This window comes from Euprymna scolopes, chromosome 7 (genome assembly GCF_053919585.1).
Source record: "Euprymna scolopes isolate OS-2025 chromosome 7, ASM5391958v1, whole genome shotgun sequence".
Classification (NCBI taxonomy): domain Eukaryota; kingdom Metazoa; phylum Mollusca; class Cephalopoda; order Sepiida; family Sepiolidae; genus Euprymna; species Euprymna scolopes.
Window position 1 is genome coordinate 152,534,437 of NC_136488.1, and position 20,299 is coordinate 152,554,735.

Here is a 20,299-nt window from a genome sequence, read left to right on the forward strand (position 1 = left end):
TTCGGCCCTTCCAAGCAAACTGTTATCCAAGTCGATGCATCAAGTAAAGGACTCGGCGCCGCACTCCTGCAAGGAGGTAAACCCATAGCTTTTGCATCCAAGTCCTTAACAGAAACTGAACAACGCTATGCCAACATAGAGCGGGAGCTCCTTGCAGTTGTTTTCGGCTGCGAACGATTTCGGACTTATATCTATGGAAATGCGTTCCAGGTGGAAAGTGATCATAAACCCTTGGAAATGATAAACTTAAAAAAATTTGGTTGCAGCTCCACCTCGCCTCCAACGCATGCTACTACGTTTGCAGGGATATGATATGACAATCGTATATCGCCCTGGAAAAGATATGTCACTAGTAGATGGATTCTCAAGGTTACCAAATAAAAAAGCTAAAGAAGCTATTGACTTGGATCTGAGGGTGGATTTTGTTCAATTTTCAACCCAAAAGCTAGCTCAGCTAAACCAAGCAACAAGTGAAGATGCCACACTATGTGAATTGAGGGACATTATTCTGAGAGGTTGGCCCGAAACTCTCAGAGAAATGGGCAAGAATATGAAACCTTATTGGCCCTATCGAGACGGACTGTCCATTGAAAATGGCATATTATTGAAAGCAAACAGAATAATAATGCCTAAATCGATGCAACAAGAGGTATTACAGAAAATACATTATGGGCACCAAGGGATGGAGAAATGTAAACTTCGAGCCAAAAGTTGCGTTTTTTTTGGCACAACATTAACAAAGACATCGACAACATAGTACAACAATGTACCATTTGCCAGCAGCACTAAAACATGCAGAATGCTGAACCCCTGATGCCCCATGAGATTCCGGTGAGGCCATGGCAGAGTGGCTACCGACTTATTTCACATTGAAGGTCTCAACTTTATGCTCATTGCGGACTATTATTCCAAGTTTCCATTTGTGCGAGTGTTGAAGGAGTTCTCCAGTCAGGAAGTTATTAAACTGACAAAGCAAATATTTGGAGAACAAGGAATTGCAGAGAGAGTGATAAGTGACAATGGCCCACACTTCAGCTCGATACATTTCAAGCAATTCGCAAAAGAATGTGGTTTTGAACACCACACATCCTCACCTAAGTTTCCGCAGTCAAATGGCTTTGCTGAACGCTGTATCCAGGGAGTGAAATCTGCATTCAAAAAAGCTGCCTCAAGCGGTCATGACTTGGATATGGTACTATTATGCTTGCGTTCGACTCCTTTAGATGATACCCTTCCCTCACCAGGTGCGCTTATATACCAAAGGAAGTTAGCAGGGAACATCTCAGTCAAATGCACCAACCAAAACGCTAACAAGGAGAAAATAATGGAACGACTGTATCAGAAGCAAGAAAAGCAGAAGATGTACCATGATCAACATACAAAAGAGCTGCCCAGACTGCCCATCGGACAACCTGTACATGTGTTAAATAAAGAAGCAGGTGAGTGGTCTCCTGCAGTTGTCACACAATTGGACCGAGAACCAAGGTCGTACATAGTACAGACCCCCTCCGGAAACACTCTTCGTCGAAATCGACAGCATCTTAGAGTAATCCCCTCCAGAAGCATAGCACATCCAGAGATGCACTCCACTGAAATTCCTCAGGAACCTACCAGGGACGGTTCATCGAGTATCGAGACGGACAGTACACAATGTCAACAGGCCCCTTTCAAACGTACACCCCATAGAGTGCCAGACACGGGCACCTATAGCAACCATACGACAGTTCAAACCACCAGATCTGGACGTGTCGTCAGAGCCCCCAAAAGATTCAGAGATGAGACAGTTATTAACTGACTTTTTATTTTATTTTTTTTATCTCATCATTGCAAATAAATTCCTGCTTTTTTTCTTTCCATTTCAATTATTGAAAGAAGAGGGATGTGATAGTATGAACCATTACCTCCCCTTAAAGAACTCTTCAGTAAAGAAGTCTCGGATATACCTTCACTTCCGTTTGACACGGAACTGGAGTTCAATAAAAAAATGGAGACCGTATTCCGCTTCTCATAAATGAATCTTATGTTTTGGTATTCTTTTACATAATGTTTCATTGGGCTTCGTTAATTATTATGTGTCCTTCTTCTATGAATGTTTACATTTTATTTTAATTATATAAATTTGGTGGGTTATTAAACTAATTTGCTTTGCTGTAAAAAACAAAACAAAAACAAAAAACGAGATGCAAATAATAACAACTAGCAGGACCTGTGGAAATTCCACATCGGACTCATTCATATGTAATATATTGATGTTGGTATTCATGGCGTAAATAGAGATGCTCTGGTATTACTGTAACTCTTGTTAAAATTGCAAAAGCTAGCAATGACGCCCGGCGTAACTAGGTCGTAAAGTATGCTTGAATATAATATTTTAATTCTTGTAGATTTCGTATATATTATTATAGAGTTATCGATTTTTTTATATTATAAAGTTACGATTTCAAAAATAAAAAAAATATATCCATATGACTTTAGTGCATCAGCTTGAGTTCCTTCAGTTATACTCGAAACCGAGATCAAAATTTATGAAAATTCTTGATAAAATTATTTATAAAAAAAAAAAAAATAGATCAGCTATTATCGAAATCAAAACCAAAATTTATGAAGAATTCTTGGTAAAATTATTTATAAGAAAATAAATGACTTGAGTGCCATCAGCTAAAACCAAAACCAAAACTTGGTAAAATTATTTATTATAAGAAATGGGAATCCATAATTAAACAATAATCACTCGGATGTAATCGTGACACACAAAATAAATAACATGCACGCTATCATATTAATATATAGTATTGTTAAAAGTCGTAAAAACCATACTCCTTTCTTACTACTAACCCTAAGTACGGGTGGCAATATGAAAATATAGCAATTACATGTGATTTTATGATTTTGCTGATCGGCCTTAGAATTATTACTTAAAAAGTTATAATGTGCCGAAATGGGATCAGTTTACATTATCTTTATATGCTCAGCGAAATCCCCATTCTAAATTATAAAATAACGTTTCAGTGTGCTCACACATAATCGCCTAAAAAAGTAGAATCTCATGTTTAGGGTATTTTAAATGTAAATGAATTTTTTTTTAAGTTAACAAACTTCTCAATGTTTGCCTTTCCAAAGTTTTGATAAACTTTTGAGATTTTCATGTATATTTTCACTTGTGCCAAAACCAAACAAAATATAAGGAAACATGAAACATTTCAAAGGATGTGGTGATCATACAAAACCAGCACCAGAAAAAAATTCCAAGCATGTTAAATCTTTGATAATTAAGTCACACGTTTCTAATAGACGCCATATGGCCATTCATCAAATAGGTGCGAAAAGCTCTTTAAAATCTGTCATATCCAAGTGACCTCTAGAATGTTTACTTTGTTTACAATATAAACTAATGAAAACAAATTAAAATAGGTTTGGAGAGTCTGAGGATTTCCTTGCGTCTAAAAAGGTGCCATAAAACTTTAATTATTTAAGAAAAAGTCGATGACAAACATCCCAATGTACAGCTGGCGCCAACGAATTTACTCTCCCTGCCCAAAGCATTTAAAATTTGTTAATAAACCATATGAACTCCCTCAGATGAGAGTACATAGAGATTTTAGCGAATAAATGCTAAGCGATTACAAAAGCAGGTGAGTTATAAATGACCAATAAATAAAATGAAATTAAACTCTGCTAATCAATATTCAATCTGTAAATGAGATTTATAACTCATTCTGTGGTCCTTCTTAGTCTTATGTTGTAAAGGAACAACTTCTAATGAAAAAAAAAACAAAAAACAATTTGTGCTTGTTTCATTTTTTATTTAAAAATTTTAAAGAATCGGTTTGGAATCGGAAATTAGGCTATAAATTTTCCGATTCCGATACCGACTCCGATACCCCCAAAAGTTCCGATATTTCCGATTCCCGACTCCGATTAATCGTCCCAACACTAATATATATATATATATATATATATATATATATATATATATATATCGTCCCAACACTAATATATATATATATATACTAGACTACCCGTGACCCGTTGGGTCAGTATGTTATATTAGCTATGGAATTCATATATGAGCGTGACACTTGTGACGTAAAGAAAATAGTGTTTTTGACATAACAGAAACATTTCTATGAAAGTATATTAAAATGAAAAAAGATTATAGATATATTTCTATGAGTCGTTCTGTTTATTATAATTGATTATTTTTGAAAAAATATTTACAGTTACTGAATTATAAGTGGTTGCCCATACTTATAGGTAAATGTGCACTGAACAGATATCATAATACTTATTATAGTTAAATTAAAATTTTGATATGTCTGCTTTTTTTTACATCGTTAATTTCTGTATTACGTTTAAGTTATTTTAAACCCCACTCTTCCCATGTTAAATAATAATTTCGAAATAATAACGTTAATATTTCAGCGTCCCAATTGTTCTTTTGTTTTTTGTTTATTTTAAACCCCATTCTTCCCATGTTCAATAATTTCGAAATAATAACGTTAATATTTCAGCGTCCCAATTGTTTTTTTTTCGCGTTTAAATTATCCAAATAAACAATTGTTAATACTGTTTGCTTTTTTTTTTATCGTTCATTTCTGTATTACGTTTAAGTTATTTAAACCCCACTCTTCCCATGTTAAATAATAATTTCGAAATAATAACGTTAATATTTCAGTGCGCAGGTCATGCGCGCATGCGCAACCTGATATTGTAAACCATACATACATCGTTACAAGGTCATTTGAGTTTTATAATTATATATATATATATATATATATATATATATATATATATATATATATATATATAACTACTTCATTTACTCACATAAAATTAATATACGAAAGTATAAATTTATGCGTAAACTTTAAGTATTTACTTCATAGAATATTTGATAGGAAGGGCGCGGTCTATACTAGAAAGCTGATTGGCTAACTAAAATCTCAATAGAAGGTGCCTATATAAAAACGACAGACAACCACAAAATTCGCGCATAAGCCTGAAGAGTCCTAGAGTGGATGAAACGCGGAATATTCAGTGTAACTTAATCGCCATATATATTTTATAACTTACTATATATATATATATATATATATATATATATATATATATATATATATATATATATATATATATATATATATATTCTTCTTACCATGGGATCCCGATTTCGAATCTCGCTAGATTCAGCCACTCTGATGAGTCGTAGACGATGAAACACGTGTCAGTGGATAATTATATTTTAAAAAGCAACACACACACACACACACACACACACACACACACACACACACGCACACACGCACACACGCACACACACACATATATCTAGAGGATAAAAATTACTACCGGAAACACTCAGTAGTAGAAACTCGCTATGAAGCAAGCGAACAACAGAAGATGTTGTATTTGAGAGAAACAGCTTATCTTATTGGCTTGTAAATACTGATGTTTATTAGCTGTTTTGTTTTCGGATAAAGTCAATGTCAAGGGAGAGATAAAGCGCCTTTCTAGGGCTTTCCTCGTCTAAGTTTTATAAGAAGGTGCTCTTTTGGGGGTATTTCATAGCATATCTTTTAAAACTTTATATAGTCAGGTTTGGGGAGTATTTCGTCTCATAGATAATATTGGTTCATCAGGAGAGAATACGCACCGTTTTGGGGTCTTCCTCTCTACGGCTTGTTCGCGTATCGCCCCCAACCCCCTCACTGATGTGAGGCCCAATTATCTGCTCAATACGATTAAGAGAAAAGACGTTTGATAATTAAACGGCTCTTGTTACGAGCAACGGCTTTGCGCATGTCGTCCAATGTTCAAAGGCTATGTCTGATATATTTGTTAGGACGCGCACATATCGAAGAAAATAATGATAATATCAATAATAATAAACAATAATAATAACAGCAATAATAAAAATACAATATATATATATATATATATAGTATTTTTTATTATTGTTGTTATTATTACATATATGTATACAACCAAATATATATATATATATATATGTATATATATATGTATATATATAACATTAATATAAAAAAATATATATATATGCATGTATAAACACATAAAAAAAAGATAAATCTCCTCACAGTAATAACTACACTGTAAACTCTTGCGAACATATCATGCGGTATTCCTTTTCGCCTAGATTGTAACGTCAGCTCTCTCTCTCTCTCTCTCTCTCTCTCTCTCTCTCTCTCTCTCTCTCTCTCTCTCTCTCTCTCTTTATTTCATGTTTCTCGTATTAATGTTGTTTTCTACCCGGCTGTTATAAGGTATTGTAAATCCAATCAAGGTTAGTATTTTCCTTGTTATGGCTTTTTCGCATCGGCCATTTTCGTTGATGCGAGGCTTAGATATCTGAATCGCATTTGAATGAACTGCTGAATGCAGTAAAAATGTTTAATGATTCGTGTTTCATGTAACGAGCAACGGTTTGTGCGCGTGACGTGAAAGGCTGCGTCTATCAAATCCGTTAAGTTAAGATGCGCTCATATCGAAAAGAACAGAAAGAAAGAAAAAGAAAAGAAAATAAATGAGTAAAAACTGTAAAAATAATTAAACAAAAGCAAAGAAAATGAAAATCATTAAATAAATGAATAAATAAATCTGCACTGTGGATATGTTACCACTCGGTATTTCTTTTAACCCAGAGCCAGATAGCACATTGTTCAGTAATTTCTGTTAGATGTTTATTAGCTGCGCTTCTTTTTCAACCTTTAATTCCAAGCTGTCCTAAAAGTTGATATAAAAAGCCTGAAATGAAACCTCTTGCTCCAATCTCAACAGCTCGAAGAATTGTAACGTAACCTTCACGAGTAAACTCTCTTTTTAGGTCTTCATATTTCTCCATAATATATAATATAAAGCTGAACGTCTGTGTGTGTGTCTGGTCACGAATAGGCTCCTATATGGTTGACTATTATAGAAAACTGATCACATATAATGATAAAAGATGTATCGAGACACAGGAATGAGTATGTTTGATCTGGCATAATGATGATTCATTAAAATGGAGGGGTCTGCGTACGCGCCTGGTCCACAAAGTATGGAAATAAAAAATTAAAAAAAAAAAACGTTTACAAGTTTTTTGATATAGATGTACATAATAATACTTTGATAAGTATGTTTTAAATTAAATAGGGATGGTATAATAAAATTGTGCAGTCTGCGTTCGCGCCTGGCCTCCATAGAATGGAAATAGGCACAAACTTTAATAAAGACTTTTCATATCTATCTGCTTAAGTATACTTTGATAATTAAGCTTCAGTTTGAAGAAATATGGTATAATAAAATTATGAGGTGTCCGTTCGCGCCTGACCTCCATAGAATGGAAATATGTCATAAAGTTTAACAAGGTTTTTAATATAGATCCACAGAATATTGTGATAAGTGTTTCAGTGTGAACAGGTATGGTATAATAAATTATGGGGTTTATCTATTTTATTTTTACTTTCATCATATTTTGCTTTGGTTTTGATACCCCCAAATTCGAAGCTATCTCTTTACAACCCTTCCTTTTCATAACCTATCATACTTTCATAAATCAGAGTCCATTTTCTGTAGGCTGTTTTTGAACCCAGTCAACGACGGGTATTTAGCTAGTATATATATATATATATATATATATATATATATATATATATATATATATATATATATATATATATATATATATATCCCTATTTTGAGTTGAGCATATTGGGAGGTGATAAACAAACTGCCACTAGCGTATTAAGCGACTCTCTTTATGTAAACAAATGGAGCTTAGGCGTTTGGACAATGTTTGAACCTTGTTAATTCACATGCTCGTCATAGCAGCAGCCGAATAGCATAACCGACTGTCATCAAGGCGGTCGAATTTCAATCCTGGCTTGAGGCAGTTGCTTGTTTAGCTGCACTGAAGAGCTGTGATACAGCGAAACAGTACTGTGTGTGAATGACTACATATATACATATGTATATACATATATATTTACATATATAGTAATATGTGATAATAAATTTACATCTAGAAATAAAATAGATTTAAGGTTCTTAAAATTCGTAACAGAACTAATCCTTACCTCAAAAATTCAGAATTGTAAATCCGATTTGGGTTTTAGCTGTTAAAAATAGTTTCTAAATGGTAAATATGGAAAAAATTGGGAATTGGTACGCGTAATTCGACTGAAAGTGCTCTTCTACGCATTTATAGATATGCATTTATATGGTTAAACAACGTTATTTTTAAAAACCTTTTGTATGCGTATGGACGTGGCTCAGAGGATAACGAATAGGGCTGGAGAGCTGTATATTTCTTGTATTTCGATTCCATTAAAATGGTATTCAGTCATATTTTGTTTTTGTTTTTTTACTTTTGAATCATTACTATATATTGGGTTCAATATAATAATCAGTAGAGTATTAGTGCTATAATATTAAATACGATATCTGCATAAATTAAAATATCGTATTTAAGCGTATTTTACGACCGGACCACGGCGGACGGCCACTACTTTATATTGGGTATAATAAAATTCAGTAAAAAAAATTCGTGTATATATGTGTGTATATATTAATATGTATATATATGTGTGTAGATGTGTATATATGTATATATATGTATATATATGTATGTATATATAAGTGTGTGTATATATGTATGTATATATATGCATATATATGTTATATATATTGTATATGTATATATACGTATGTATATATATGCATTTATATATATATAACTACTTCATTTACTCACATAAATTTAATATACGAAAGTATAGATTTATGCGTAAACTTTAAGTATTTACTTCAAAAGTGCTCAATATGTAGGTAGAGCTAGTTAGTAATTTATAAAATATATATGGCGATTAAGTTACACTGAATATTCTGCGTTTCATCCTTAGATTTCAAAACCCGATACTATGACCACAAAAGTACATTCAAAAATAAAAAACACCGTATAAAAACAACACTAGCGAATAAATACTGGGAACTCAAAGAAAGCGGACATTCGCCGGTAGTCGAATGGAAAATAATGAGACAAGCTACTACGTGCAGACATTTAGACGACCCATGTAAATTATGCCTCCATGAAAAATTTGCTATCCTGTACTTTAAAGAACCTCAAAATCTATTAAACTGTAGACGAGAAATAGTAAACAACTGTGTTCACAAATTAAAACTTACTCTAGGATAGCGATACAAAATAGCTTTAAAACTAACAATAACAATAGAAAACAAACAAACAAATAAATAAATTAAATAAACATGAATATACATAAACGATCACACATATATGTATATATATATATATATATATGTATATATATGTGCATGTATATGTGTACACATAGGTATATTTATATATATATATATATATATATATATATATATATATATATAAAGGAAGGAAAAGATCTACCTTAAACCACTAAGCTAGTTCTAAAACAGATCCTTTGTTCGATAAAATGCATGCCATTGGCTGATAGGAAGGGGTGTGGTGGATACTAGAAAGCTGATTGGCTAACTAGAAATCCTCAACATATATAAAAACAAGAAGCAACCACAGAATTCGCGCATAAGCCTGACGAATCCTATAGTGGATGAAACGCAGAATATTCAGTGTAACTTAATCGCCATATATATTTTATAAATTACTATATATATATATATATATATATATATATATATATACATATATATATATATATATATATATATATATATATATATATATATATATATATATGAATGTATGCATGTATTTAAAAGGCCTCTGTTGCATTTGGGAAACTAGAGAAGAGGGTGTGAAGTGATCGCGGACAAAGGTGGATGCGTATATGGCGTGTGTTGTCACAATGCTTCTCTATACTGCAGAAGCATGGACGACTCAGCAGAGACACATTAAGGTTCCAGAACATTTCCATCTTAAATGCTTAAGAAGAATTTTAAATATCAAATGGCAAATGCACATACCGGACAGAGAGGCACTGGAAAAGGCACGGTGCCCGAGCCTTGAAATCATGGTTACTACTGCGCAGTTGCGCTGGGCAGGTTACATTGTATGCATGAGTAATAATCATCTCTTGAAGCGACTTTTCTATGGAGAACTTGCGAGTGGTAAGCGTTCACAACATAAGCCCAGAAAGTATTACAAGGATGACCTCAAAAGCAATCTGAGGGATACAGATATTGATACCGACATTTGGGATGAAACTGCGGTTGATCGTAGCGCTTGGCGGAAATTGGTAAAAAAAAAAAAAAAAAAAAAGATGTGGTTCTCTTCAGGTTAAGAGGATGGAGCGCGTAAAGCTGAAAGGGGCAATTAGGAGAGGAGATCTGGAATGCAAATTGGACCTGTGAAATGTGTGGTCCTGTTCTCCCTTCGAAGGTAGGGTATGTTAGCCACCCGAAGTCTCACAATAGAAGACCATTGTCATTCAATATTCCACAGCGACCTCATAGAATAATGTGTGAAATATGCATTAAGGTATGCCGCTCTGCATCTGGACCGAGAAGGCCCATGGTTGTGCACAAAGATAGTATTCCTTATTCGGTTCGGATCTAATCAACCGCGTTAAGACATTGACCTCGCTATGTCACGTCAGTCATCGTTCCCGTAAATCAGCTGAAGGCCTTCAAAGTCACCTGAGGACACACGAGAGGATACTTAATGCAAAACATGAATCTTGAGACGGCAATCATCTGCAAAGATTTATATATATATATATATATATATATATATATATATATATATATATATATATATATATATATATGTTAATCATTTACTTGAAACATAAGCGATTTGTATATACCAATCGTAATAGATTAAAAGTCTTTCTCATAAATGAAGTTTTTTATAATGAAAAAAAAAAAATTGTATTCATAAAAATTTTGAAAAAAAAAATAAATAAATAAATAAAATAAATCCGAGCTCTATGAATGCCTTTTTATTGGGTTCTAGAGTATGACTATAATCTTCGAAACAAGAAGGAACGGCAGAGCGCGTCAGTTACAGGAACCATGTAAATTGTCCAAAATAATGTTTTTATAAATTTTTAAGGTAAACATCTGATAAGTACGTTACTAAATATGCAGCAATAACATAATTTTGCAGACTTGTTATTTGCAATACGAAACAATGTTGTAATGGTTACCTTTTGAAAAGTAATAAATGACCAACTGAGAAACGTTGATATTTGGAACTTGGAAAATTAATTATTATATTACGCTGTGTATATATATATATATATATATATATATATATATATATATATATATATATATATATATATATATATGTATATATATATACTAGCATTTCAGCCCCGCGTTGCCCGGGTGTTTGGATGTATATGTTGAGCAAAAAAAAAAGTGGTAGTAGGAAGATAGGCTCGAACCCGTACCGCAAAGGAGGAAAAGGACGGGGTAAAACCTAACGTTTATGCTGTTACAGCCACCGCCAAACCGGAAGCGACATTTTTAAAATCAAGGCTAGACAATCTAAAGGAGAGGATAACTTTCAAAAATATCGGCAAAAAAGTGACCCCCACCCCTGTAGAAAAGTGCCTAGTTGAAGGGAAAATATTAATGTTTTTAGCCAATTTTTCGATATTTGTCGTATGAAAGGTCGAACTTTAAAACGATACTGATCTTAGTAAAATCCGTCACCTCTATTGAAAGTTTAAGGTAGACATGCAAACAGACATACATACATACATTTATATATTGATAACTAAAAATTTTCGACCCAAACTGATTAAAAAGCTTGCTCTATCTCTGAATATCCTTTATGTAAAATTTAAAATATTTAGACCAGAAATTGTCTGCGTAATTTGGAAGAGACCGCAGAGGTCAATTTTTTTTTTAACTTTGACCCCTATTATGACGCCTTAAAATTTATTGTTTTGGGCTCAACTCAAGTTATTAAGTTAGATCCATGTCCAAGGAATCTATATTTAAAATTTCAAGTGTTTAGACCCAAAATTCTCGGAGGAGTTATGTAGAGTTCTCAAAGCTCAAATCATTGAGCTTTGACCCCTTATTCGCCAAATTTCTTGCCAAAACCCGATCACGTCGATTTTCCCAAATCTCAGTACCCTGTATATCAAATTTCGAGTCTGTAGACTAAAAATTTACAGAGTTATTGTGTAGGGAAATGTACACACACACACACACACACACACACACACGTTCACTTATATATATATATATATATATATATATATATATATATATATATATATATATATATATATATATATATATAAATAGATAAGGTCTGACGAGGCTGTTGGATCGTAAACATGGTTCAACATCCGAAACATATGTAACCAAACAGATAAAACGGTAATAAAAAAATAAAACACATATTTACTCTGCAATAGTATTGAGCAATCTCTTCAGGTTTTTACTAATTACCAGTGTTATTAACTATATATATATATATATATATATATATATATATATATATATATATATATATATATATATATATATAATTTTCCAGTACTGTATGTGGATGACTCTGTGTGTGTGTGTGTGTGTGTGTGTGTGTGTGTGTGTGTGTGTGTGTGTGTGTGTGTGTGTGTGTGTGTGTGTGTGTGTGATTATGCATTTTACGCCATTATTCTTGAAGATACAATTGCAATTTCAGAAAATCAAGCTTTCGGATTGGATAATATTATGGTAATGAAAGTCCTACACTGCACTAGAGCATTTTCATTTAATCTTGTCGCAAGAATTTTGTTATCAATCGAAATAAAATAAAACGTGATCTTTACTGTTGACGGATCACGTGATATAACAGCGAAAATCCTCAATGAAAATTGATTACAGGTATTGAATTCATCATAAAATTTAATTAAAAAAAAGTTGCTTTGATCTTGGTATAGGGCTTTAGTTGTGATTGCATTCCAGAACAGACCGACAAAGAGACCGTGTAGCAGAGAAGCTACAGATATAGTATATACAATGTGAGGAGCCAGTGATAATGAACGTGTTTATGAACAGAACTAGAGATTAATGTTTTGTAGGATTCACCATCACCACCATCACCACCACCACCACTACTGCACCTTTTGGGGCTAAATGGCGGGGGGGGGGGGAGGGCAATTGTTGAACTTAGTGATTTTTTTTATGCCTCGTTCACTGTGCACTCACGGAGAACCATGCATGCTTCACTTTTTTTTCTTCTTTTTTTTTTTTGCAAAATTGTCACTTTCAAGAATTTTGTGGAGAATCGTAGTGATGTGAATGATGAACATGATGAGAAATGTCATCAAGATAGTTCAGAGATGGAGAAACGTTGAAAAGAAAATGGAACCCTGACATGTTGGCAGAACAACCGTTGGAATATTAAACTGGAGATTTTAACACTCAACAGCGTTGTTTAAACTAAGAATTCTGTGTTTTTCATTCATAACTACGGCTATGACAACAGAATATTCTTTTCATTGTTTTGACTCTCGAGTATATATCCGACACAGTTAGACATACAGTGTTTACCGATATATTGGAAAATAAAAAATGGCACCCGACTCTCTCTTTGACTCGGTAAGTTTGGGAAAATGAGTTAAGAATAAAAAATATTTACAAAATACTGTTAAAAACCCACTGAATATATGTCAGCTTATGTCGCTGTAACATATATTGAGCGAGTTTCTAACAGTATTTTGTATAGTTTTTTTTTATTTTTAACTCCTTTTCCCAAACTTACCGTGTCAAAGAGGGAGTCGGGCGCTATTTTAAATTTTCCAATACATCGGTAAACACTGTATGTTTTTCGAGCTGAATAAACATGTTACATTAAATAAAAACACTAAAAATGTATCCAGTTAGGTAGAAAAGTAACTTATCTTACCTTTGATAACATTTATTTGTTATATATTTGTTTTTGACAAATTTTTCGAATCTGTGTGTTTAGTAATGCAAACCCAATTTTTTATGTGTAAACTGGTGTTGAGGAGTGGAAATCTGGCAGTTGGATACAAAATGTGTGTTATTATAATACTGTCAAACACGACAACTTACCTAACACCGAAAGACTGTTTTGGAGGGGGAAAATGCTCTACGCAATATTTGTCGCAGGAAAACTGATGACTTTTTCGCTTAAAACAACCCGTTAAAATGTATTTTATTAATTTGACGCGCTTCTTAAATAAATCACGAATTATATATATATATATATATATATATATATATATATATATATATATATATATATATATATATATGTATGTATGTATGTATGTATGTATGTATGTTTGTGTGTGTGTGTGTGTGTGTGTGTGTGTGTGTGTGAGACAATGTTTGCTTTTATGTCTCCCTTGACCTTTGCAAAGTGGACATATGCAACGTTTTTTTTTTTTTTTTTTTTTTTTAGATTTTGCGGTTAAAACACATATCTAAAAACAAAACAAAGCACGAAGGTCTTAATTGGTGCTGATGCATTTAAAATGCGCAATCACATACGTGGTTCCCCCCATCCCTTCCCCGCTAATATCATTATTTCTTAGACGATTTAAACGATAGTGAATCAGAAATTTTGTTGGATTTAAATGACAGTACCCGTGTGTGATAAAAGCGCAACTTTTTTGTCCAATTTAGATGCAATTAATACGTTTAGAAGAAAGATAATCAGTTCATCAGTTTCATGTAAAAAAACAATGTGCAATAAATTTACCGTTTTTAAAAAAGTACACAAAACTTCTTTTGGTGTAAGAAAAATATGCAGACACTAATTCTAACCTTTATTTCTCTAGATTAGGCACCGTTCTCAAGTACTATAAATAATATTTTATTATCATTTGTTATGGACGGAAAAACAGAAAATTGTCAGTTTAAACAACATTTGTCCCGTTAACCATCTTGTGTTGAATATCAAAATTTCTCTTTTTATATTTCAGCGGTAATCTGCCAAAACATGTGAGGATTCCATTTTTCTTTTGAAACGTTTCTTCATCACTGAAATATCCTGATGGAATCTCTCACCATGTTCAGCACTCACATCACTAAGATTCTCAGCAAAATTATCAAAAGTGACAATTTTACAAAAAAAAAAAAAAAAAAGGTACGCAATTCTCGATAGAAAGAAGATCAGACATGTATTTTCCATGCCATTGTGCATATAAAGATGGCCACAGATGTTCTGTGCCTTTTTTTTTAGTGTTGCACAGCGTAATCATTAATCCAGGAGACTTCGTTGGGTTGGTAACACTGCAAGAATAGATGATAGTTATTGGGTGAGTATATTTAAATAACTAGAAAGCAGAGTTAGTTGACTGGGAAAGGACAAGGGTAATCTTTACGAAAGTGATAAGAGTAGATTTAAGAGAAAGAGGGATCAATAAAGACCAGGTCAGAGATTTAAAAAAAACAGAAGTCATTAAACATGTACCAATATGTAAAATAGACTTTAAACCAAATATGTTCTAACTTTTGGTGGATTTTTGAGCGAAGGTCAAGTTGAATAATCGTGGAAAATGAGTCGCGCCCCTTACCATACACCTCGGTGTAGCAGCTAATGAAAAAAGAACTTTTGGATCACTCTAGACTATAGTCTGTCATGAGCTTCAGCTTTTGTTGTGGTCTCGTAAGGGTCCGGGAAAAAAGACACAACTCAGTATTTAGTGCAAATAGAGAACGTCTGACATCCACGAGTGCAACACTTGAGCATAGCCACAGAGAGGCAAATTCTCCCGGTATTGATAGTGTGTAGAAGAGTTCATTATTATCTGTAATGTTGGGCATCATGACATCCCATCCCAAATCATAATTTTACATGGATCTTTATGTAACAGGGCGCAGACGCGCGTATGGCCACTGTATGCAAACGCCGAGCCGTGTGTGAAGTGACGTCACAGCAAGGAAAAAAAAGAAGATATAAAAAGAAGAACGTGTGCGAATTCCAGGGATCACGTTCGAGAGGATCACGATCACGTTGGAGAGACGTGAGTAACGTCACAGTCGTAACGAGAAGTCACGTGTGACGGGAGAATGAGGAATAAAGAGATTTTCTTATAACCTGAAACAGCTAGTTGAATTGCTGTCCTTGCCTTTGTCTCCTTTGCGACGGAGTCTACAATGAGTTGGGTCTACATGTTAACGCGCGTGTAAACATGTGTAACGTTACATCAATATTGTTTTCTATTTAGATCGATAAGGTCCGCCAACTTTTGTTTTCTTTTGAGCGACACTGTTCTGAGGCTGTTTGAGATATCTCTAGATCATGCATGCAGCGGCCCTGCTGTTTTAACAGCATTGGCTACCACGGCTCTCCAAATTGTAGAGTTATGGTAATCTACGAAAGACAACGTAAAGATGGTAGTTTACCGTTGCTTCCCGTCTTGATTCTCCCCCAGTGAGTTAAATGCGCCCCCAGATACAAACCTAGGAATTTCTACAACTCGGTGCTGTACATACAGCGCCTAGCATTCCCAAATGGTCACCCATCTGGTACTGGCCAAGCTTATCATTGCTTAACATTGGGTGATCTAGCGAGAACCGGTGTGTCAACGTGATTGTGTCGTAAATAGAGTCCATCACTACATCTTGTGGCGCACCATCGGTATCATCCGACAGCTGCTTTCTGATTTAATTAAGACGCCTCTTATACGAGAACAGAAGGCATCAGATTATGTAAACCATATTACTGATCCTTTTCTCTATAGTACTATGTTACCAGAAGGGTACGTTGTCTGTAAATATCTTGAAAAATACCTTTTCATCTGAGTTGTACTGTTTTATTGGTACTATAGTAGTGCTGGATATTTGGCTGGTGACCCTGGGAGGAAACGCATTCATAATGGTGCCCACATGCACATTGATTCCATTTGAGGAATGCGGGACTTTCCACCATTGCCTATTCGAATGCATGATTTGGCCAAAAATATGTCAGAGGATATCGGTCAAAATATACGAAACAATAAACAATGAGAAATATTGAACATTTCAGGAGTAAAGAATGTTTATATAAATCGACACAAACAGAAAGCGAGGCAGTCAGTCACAAAGAACAAATTAACACATTCTTAACCGCCAAACATCCACAATATCACGCGCCTTTACTGATATAAAACATCTGTCACAACTGGAAATCTAAAACTGTTGTCGGTGTGAAATAAAACAAAATATTATTTTATAGAGCAGCTGTGTTGTGTTTTACTCGCTGTCAGTGTGTATACATCGTAGACCAGTGGCAAAAGTAGATTTAGAAATTATATAGATTGAAAAGCACATTTGAACAACCGGACGCAGCGAATATATAATATTAATTCGCTCATGTTTCCTTTGTTTAAGCAACAGTTTTTCAAACACCGATTTAATTTTTCGCGCAAACATCGATTCAGATAATGAAGATGGCATGTTAGCGGTTGTCGTTATCTTATACACTTGTAAAAACTGCTGTAAAGCCTTTTCCGTGAGCGTGCCGCTAGTTTTTTTTTTTTTTTTTTAATCTTTTCAAGGTGTTAACATAGTTTCTGAATTTTTGAGATGAGGATTGGTTATTCGTATTATTTGAATTCATCGGACTACTATTCCCAGCTTGAGTGTCATTTTCACAACGTTTCAGTCGATGTAACCTCCGGCCTTCTTTAGGTGTATCTTGTCCAACTCGGGAATTTGGACGGAAGGGTTCCGCTCGAAATTCTATCCAAATTCTCGAGTTCGACAGAAACATTCCTGAGTTCGACAAGATACGCCTGAAGAAGGTCGGAGGTTACATAAATTAAAATGTTGTAAAAATCTCACAAGATGAGAACAATAGTTCGATGAATCCAAATAATACGGATGTTGACAAAGTGTTCTGCTTATTTGTTTGGTCTTAGATGACACGTTTTATTTGGAAAGTTTCAGAAAATTTCTTAAAATTTGTGGACGTCAATTGAGTTCTGCAATCGCTGATCAGACAATCGACCCCAAACCGGGTGAATAATTAATGCAGGAAGTTTATCGTCACCTCTGTAGGCTTTTTACATCTAAAACTTCCCGATCATTAAAAAAATATCTATTATAAGATAGTAGAACACTACTAATTGACCCGCAAAGTCCACATGTAATTCTTGACCAAGGGCGATCCGTTTTTGACCATAGGCTATGTTTAATCAGGGGCGCTTTTGCCAGTAAGGCGCAACGTTTGCATGTTTTCACTATATTCTCAAAGTCCTGATTCATTTTAGGCTGTTAAAATGTTACTCATAAGATTTTACATTCTATTTATCTCTGGATGGCTGACATGAAAATCCAGGATTCTTTTCTGTATAACTTTTGAAATGACGACTATCTCGCTGTACAGAAGTATCTCGTCACGCAACAAGAAATTGTCTTAAATCTGTGTGTCCTTCTTTGAGATTTTCGTTTTCATTAATTAAGTAGTTCTCTTTTCATTAAATAAGTAGTTCTCTTATTGTGTTGTACACACTCGTCTTTATTTCTCCATCAGTTTGCAGAGATGCGATCACGGAATCTTCTAATGGTTCTTTAGTTAAAAATGAAGACAACGAAATAAGACTCATATTAACGTTTAATAAACAACTTTATTTGTCATCTTCATTAGTAGCGTGTACGCGAGAGAAACGGGTTAGTAGAAGAATCCAGTGTTGTATTGTAGTAGTAGTAGTCGTGAAAAGAGTTCCTGATGTGGAGACGAAGATTAAACTTTAGTCAGGCCTGTTGAAGGAGAAAATGGTTCAGTTCTGATTACATGTGTTTATAGCTAGTAGTCAGTCTTCAGTGTGTTTACATATGTAGGAGTGTGCGTCCGATAGTAGAGACTGGGCAAAGGGTTAATGCCTTGTAGTAGGAAAGAGTACGTGTGTGGAGTGCATGTGGAAGCAAGTTTGAAGAGAGCCATTGTTAGCTTGTTGTACTCACATTCGGCTGGGGGCAGAAGCTCCCTGGCGATGTGTGCTGCTGGGCAGAGCAGAGAGAAAGAGAATAAGAGTTTTAGATTTCGCCTTTTATATACTCGGTCACGTGATTGAGAGCTGGATTGTGATTGGACAAGCCAGGAAGAAAATGGATTTCAAATCTCGAGCCGCGAGAATCAACTTCTGCTTGTGATTGTAGCGAGTTTAGGCGGCTATAGATCTCTATGTTTCGGAACCAGTCTGGATAATCCATTTTCATGCCATTTTTGCTTTGATGAGAGGTATTCCGTTTTAAAATTACAGTTCAGTAGAATCGCCCCCTCATCTCTGCAGTCTATTTGCTATGAGTATAGTGATAGGCTATTCTATTTTTACAGAAAATAGTGGGTAACAGTTTATTGTCCGTTTGTAATGTAAAATATCTTCCTTGAATATAACGATGAGATGCCGTGACTGAGAAGAGGATTCCAGTGCATCCTTTCCAATCCGGGAGTATTTTTTTTTAGGTTCTCTGCGTTAAGAATGAAAGATTGATAATAGTTTGCTAATTCCAAGAAAATCTGTAGGGATGTAAGATTTTCAGGAGGCGGCATATCCTCAATTGCAGCAACCCGTTATCTATTATATACCCCATATATTTTATTTGTTTCATGAAAAAATAACATTTTCTTTCTTTTATTTTGAACCTATAGTTCTGCATTTGTTGGCGTGTTCTCGGTGTTGTCCCTTTTACTTATTATTAAGATGTCATTCAGGTGAACGATTGTAAAATCAAATTCGCTCAGCATGTGTTCATAACTTTCATTAGGAAGTAAACATCGCTAAGCTTTGAAAAGTATTTTCCTTCATTTAATTTTGTAAAAAAAAAAAAAGGTTTGGGAAGTGGATGGTGATAATTCTTGAATACAACACTTAAACCGGTAGAGAAATCGGCACAAATGCGAACTTTTACATAGTACGTGCTGCTCGGTGGCTATACTCACCTTTTGATAAAATACCAGTCCGTATTAATTTGTCTAATTCCTCGTTTATTTTCTCTAGCACTGCTAAAGATACCTAGTTTTTCTGGCTCAGCCATCAGACATTTTATTTTCTGGCAAAAGAGTTGATCGTAAATCCCAGAGATATGAATTATAGCATCCAGTCTGTGCCAAATAAGTTGTCATTATTAATCTATATTAATTTTTTGTAACTCCAGTGAAAGTAACGTTTTATGCTTGACTGGCATTCCAAACTGCCAATTTTGTTAGTATTTAACATGATTGGTTTATTCAACTATTTTCACATATTATTATGGACAAATCGAACCCCGAGTCTAATTGTAATTTGACATTTTAATTCGGGATTTTTACGTACTTTATATTTGTGCCGTCCTATTCTTGTTGATTTAACCCAACGTTTATTTCCTTTATTCGTTCGTTATGTCCAAC

General features: G+C 34.2%; 2 protein-coding genes across 2 annotated transcripts in view; one reads left to right on the forward strand and one right to left on the reverse strand.

Annotated features, from left to right (window-relative positions):
- Positions 1-20,299, reverse strand: part of LOC145280068 (monocarboxylate transporter 9-like) — a 204,220-nt gene that overhangs the window by 48,623 nt on the left and 135,298 nt on the right. The gene's annotated exons all lie outside the window — the stretch shown is intronic.
- Positions 9,837-13,310, forward strand: LOC145280368 (uncharacterized). Its single transcript, XM_080132139.1, has 2 exons — positions 9,837-10,244; positions 13,227-13,310. Exons 1-2 carry the CDS (start codon positions 9,837-9,839, stop codon positions 13,308-13,310), a joined length of 492 nt encoding a protein of 163 aa, XP_079988265.1.

What these genes read in the sequence shown, in the direction of transcription:
- LOC145280368 (XM_080132139.1), top strand. Translation starts at nt 9,837, where the DNA reads ATGGCGTGTGTTGTCACAATGCTTCTCTATACTGCAGAAGCATGGACG. An exon ending in GTAGCGCTTGGCGGAAATTG is followed by an intron (nt 10,245 to 13,226) that starts GTAAAAAAAAAA and finishes GTCACTTTCAAG; the next exon opens with AATTTTGTGGAGAATCGTAG.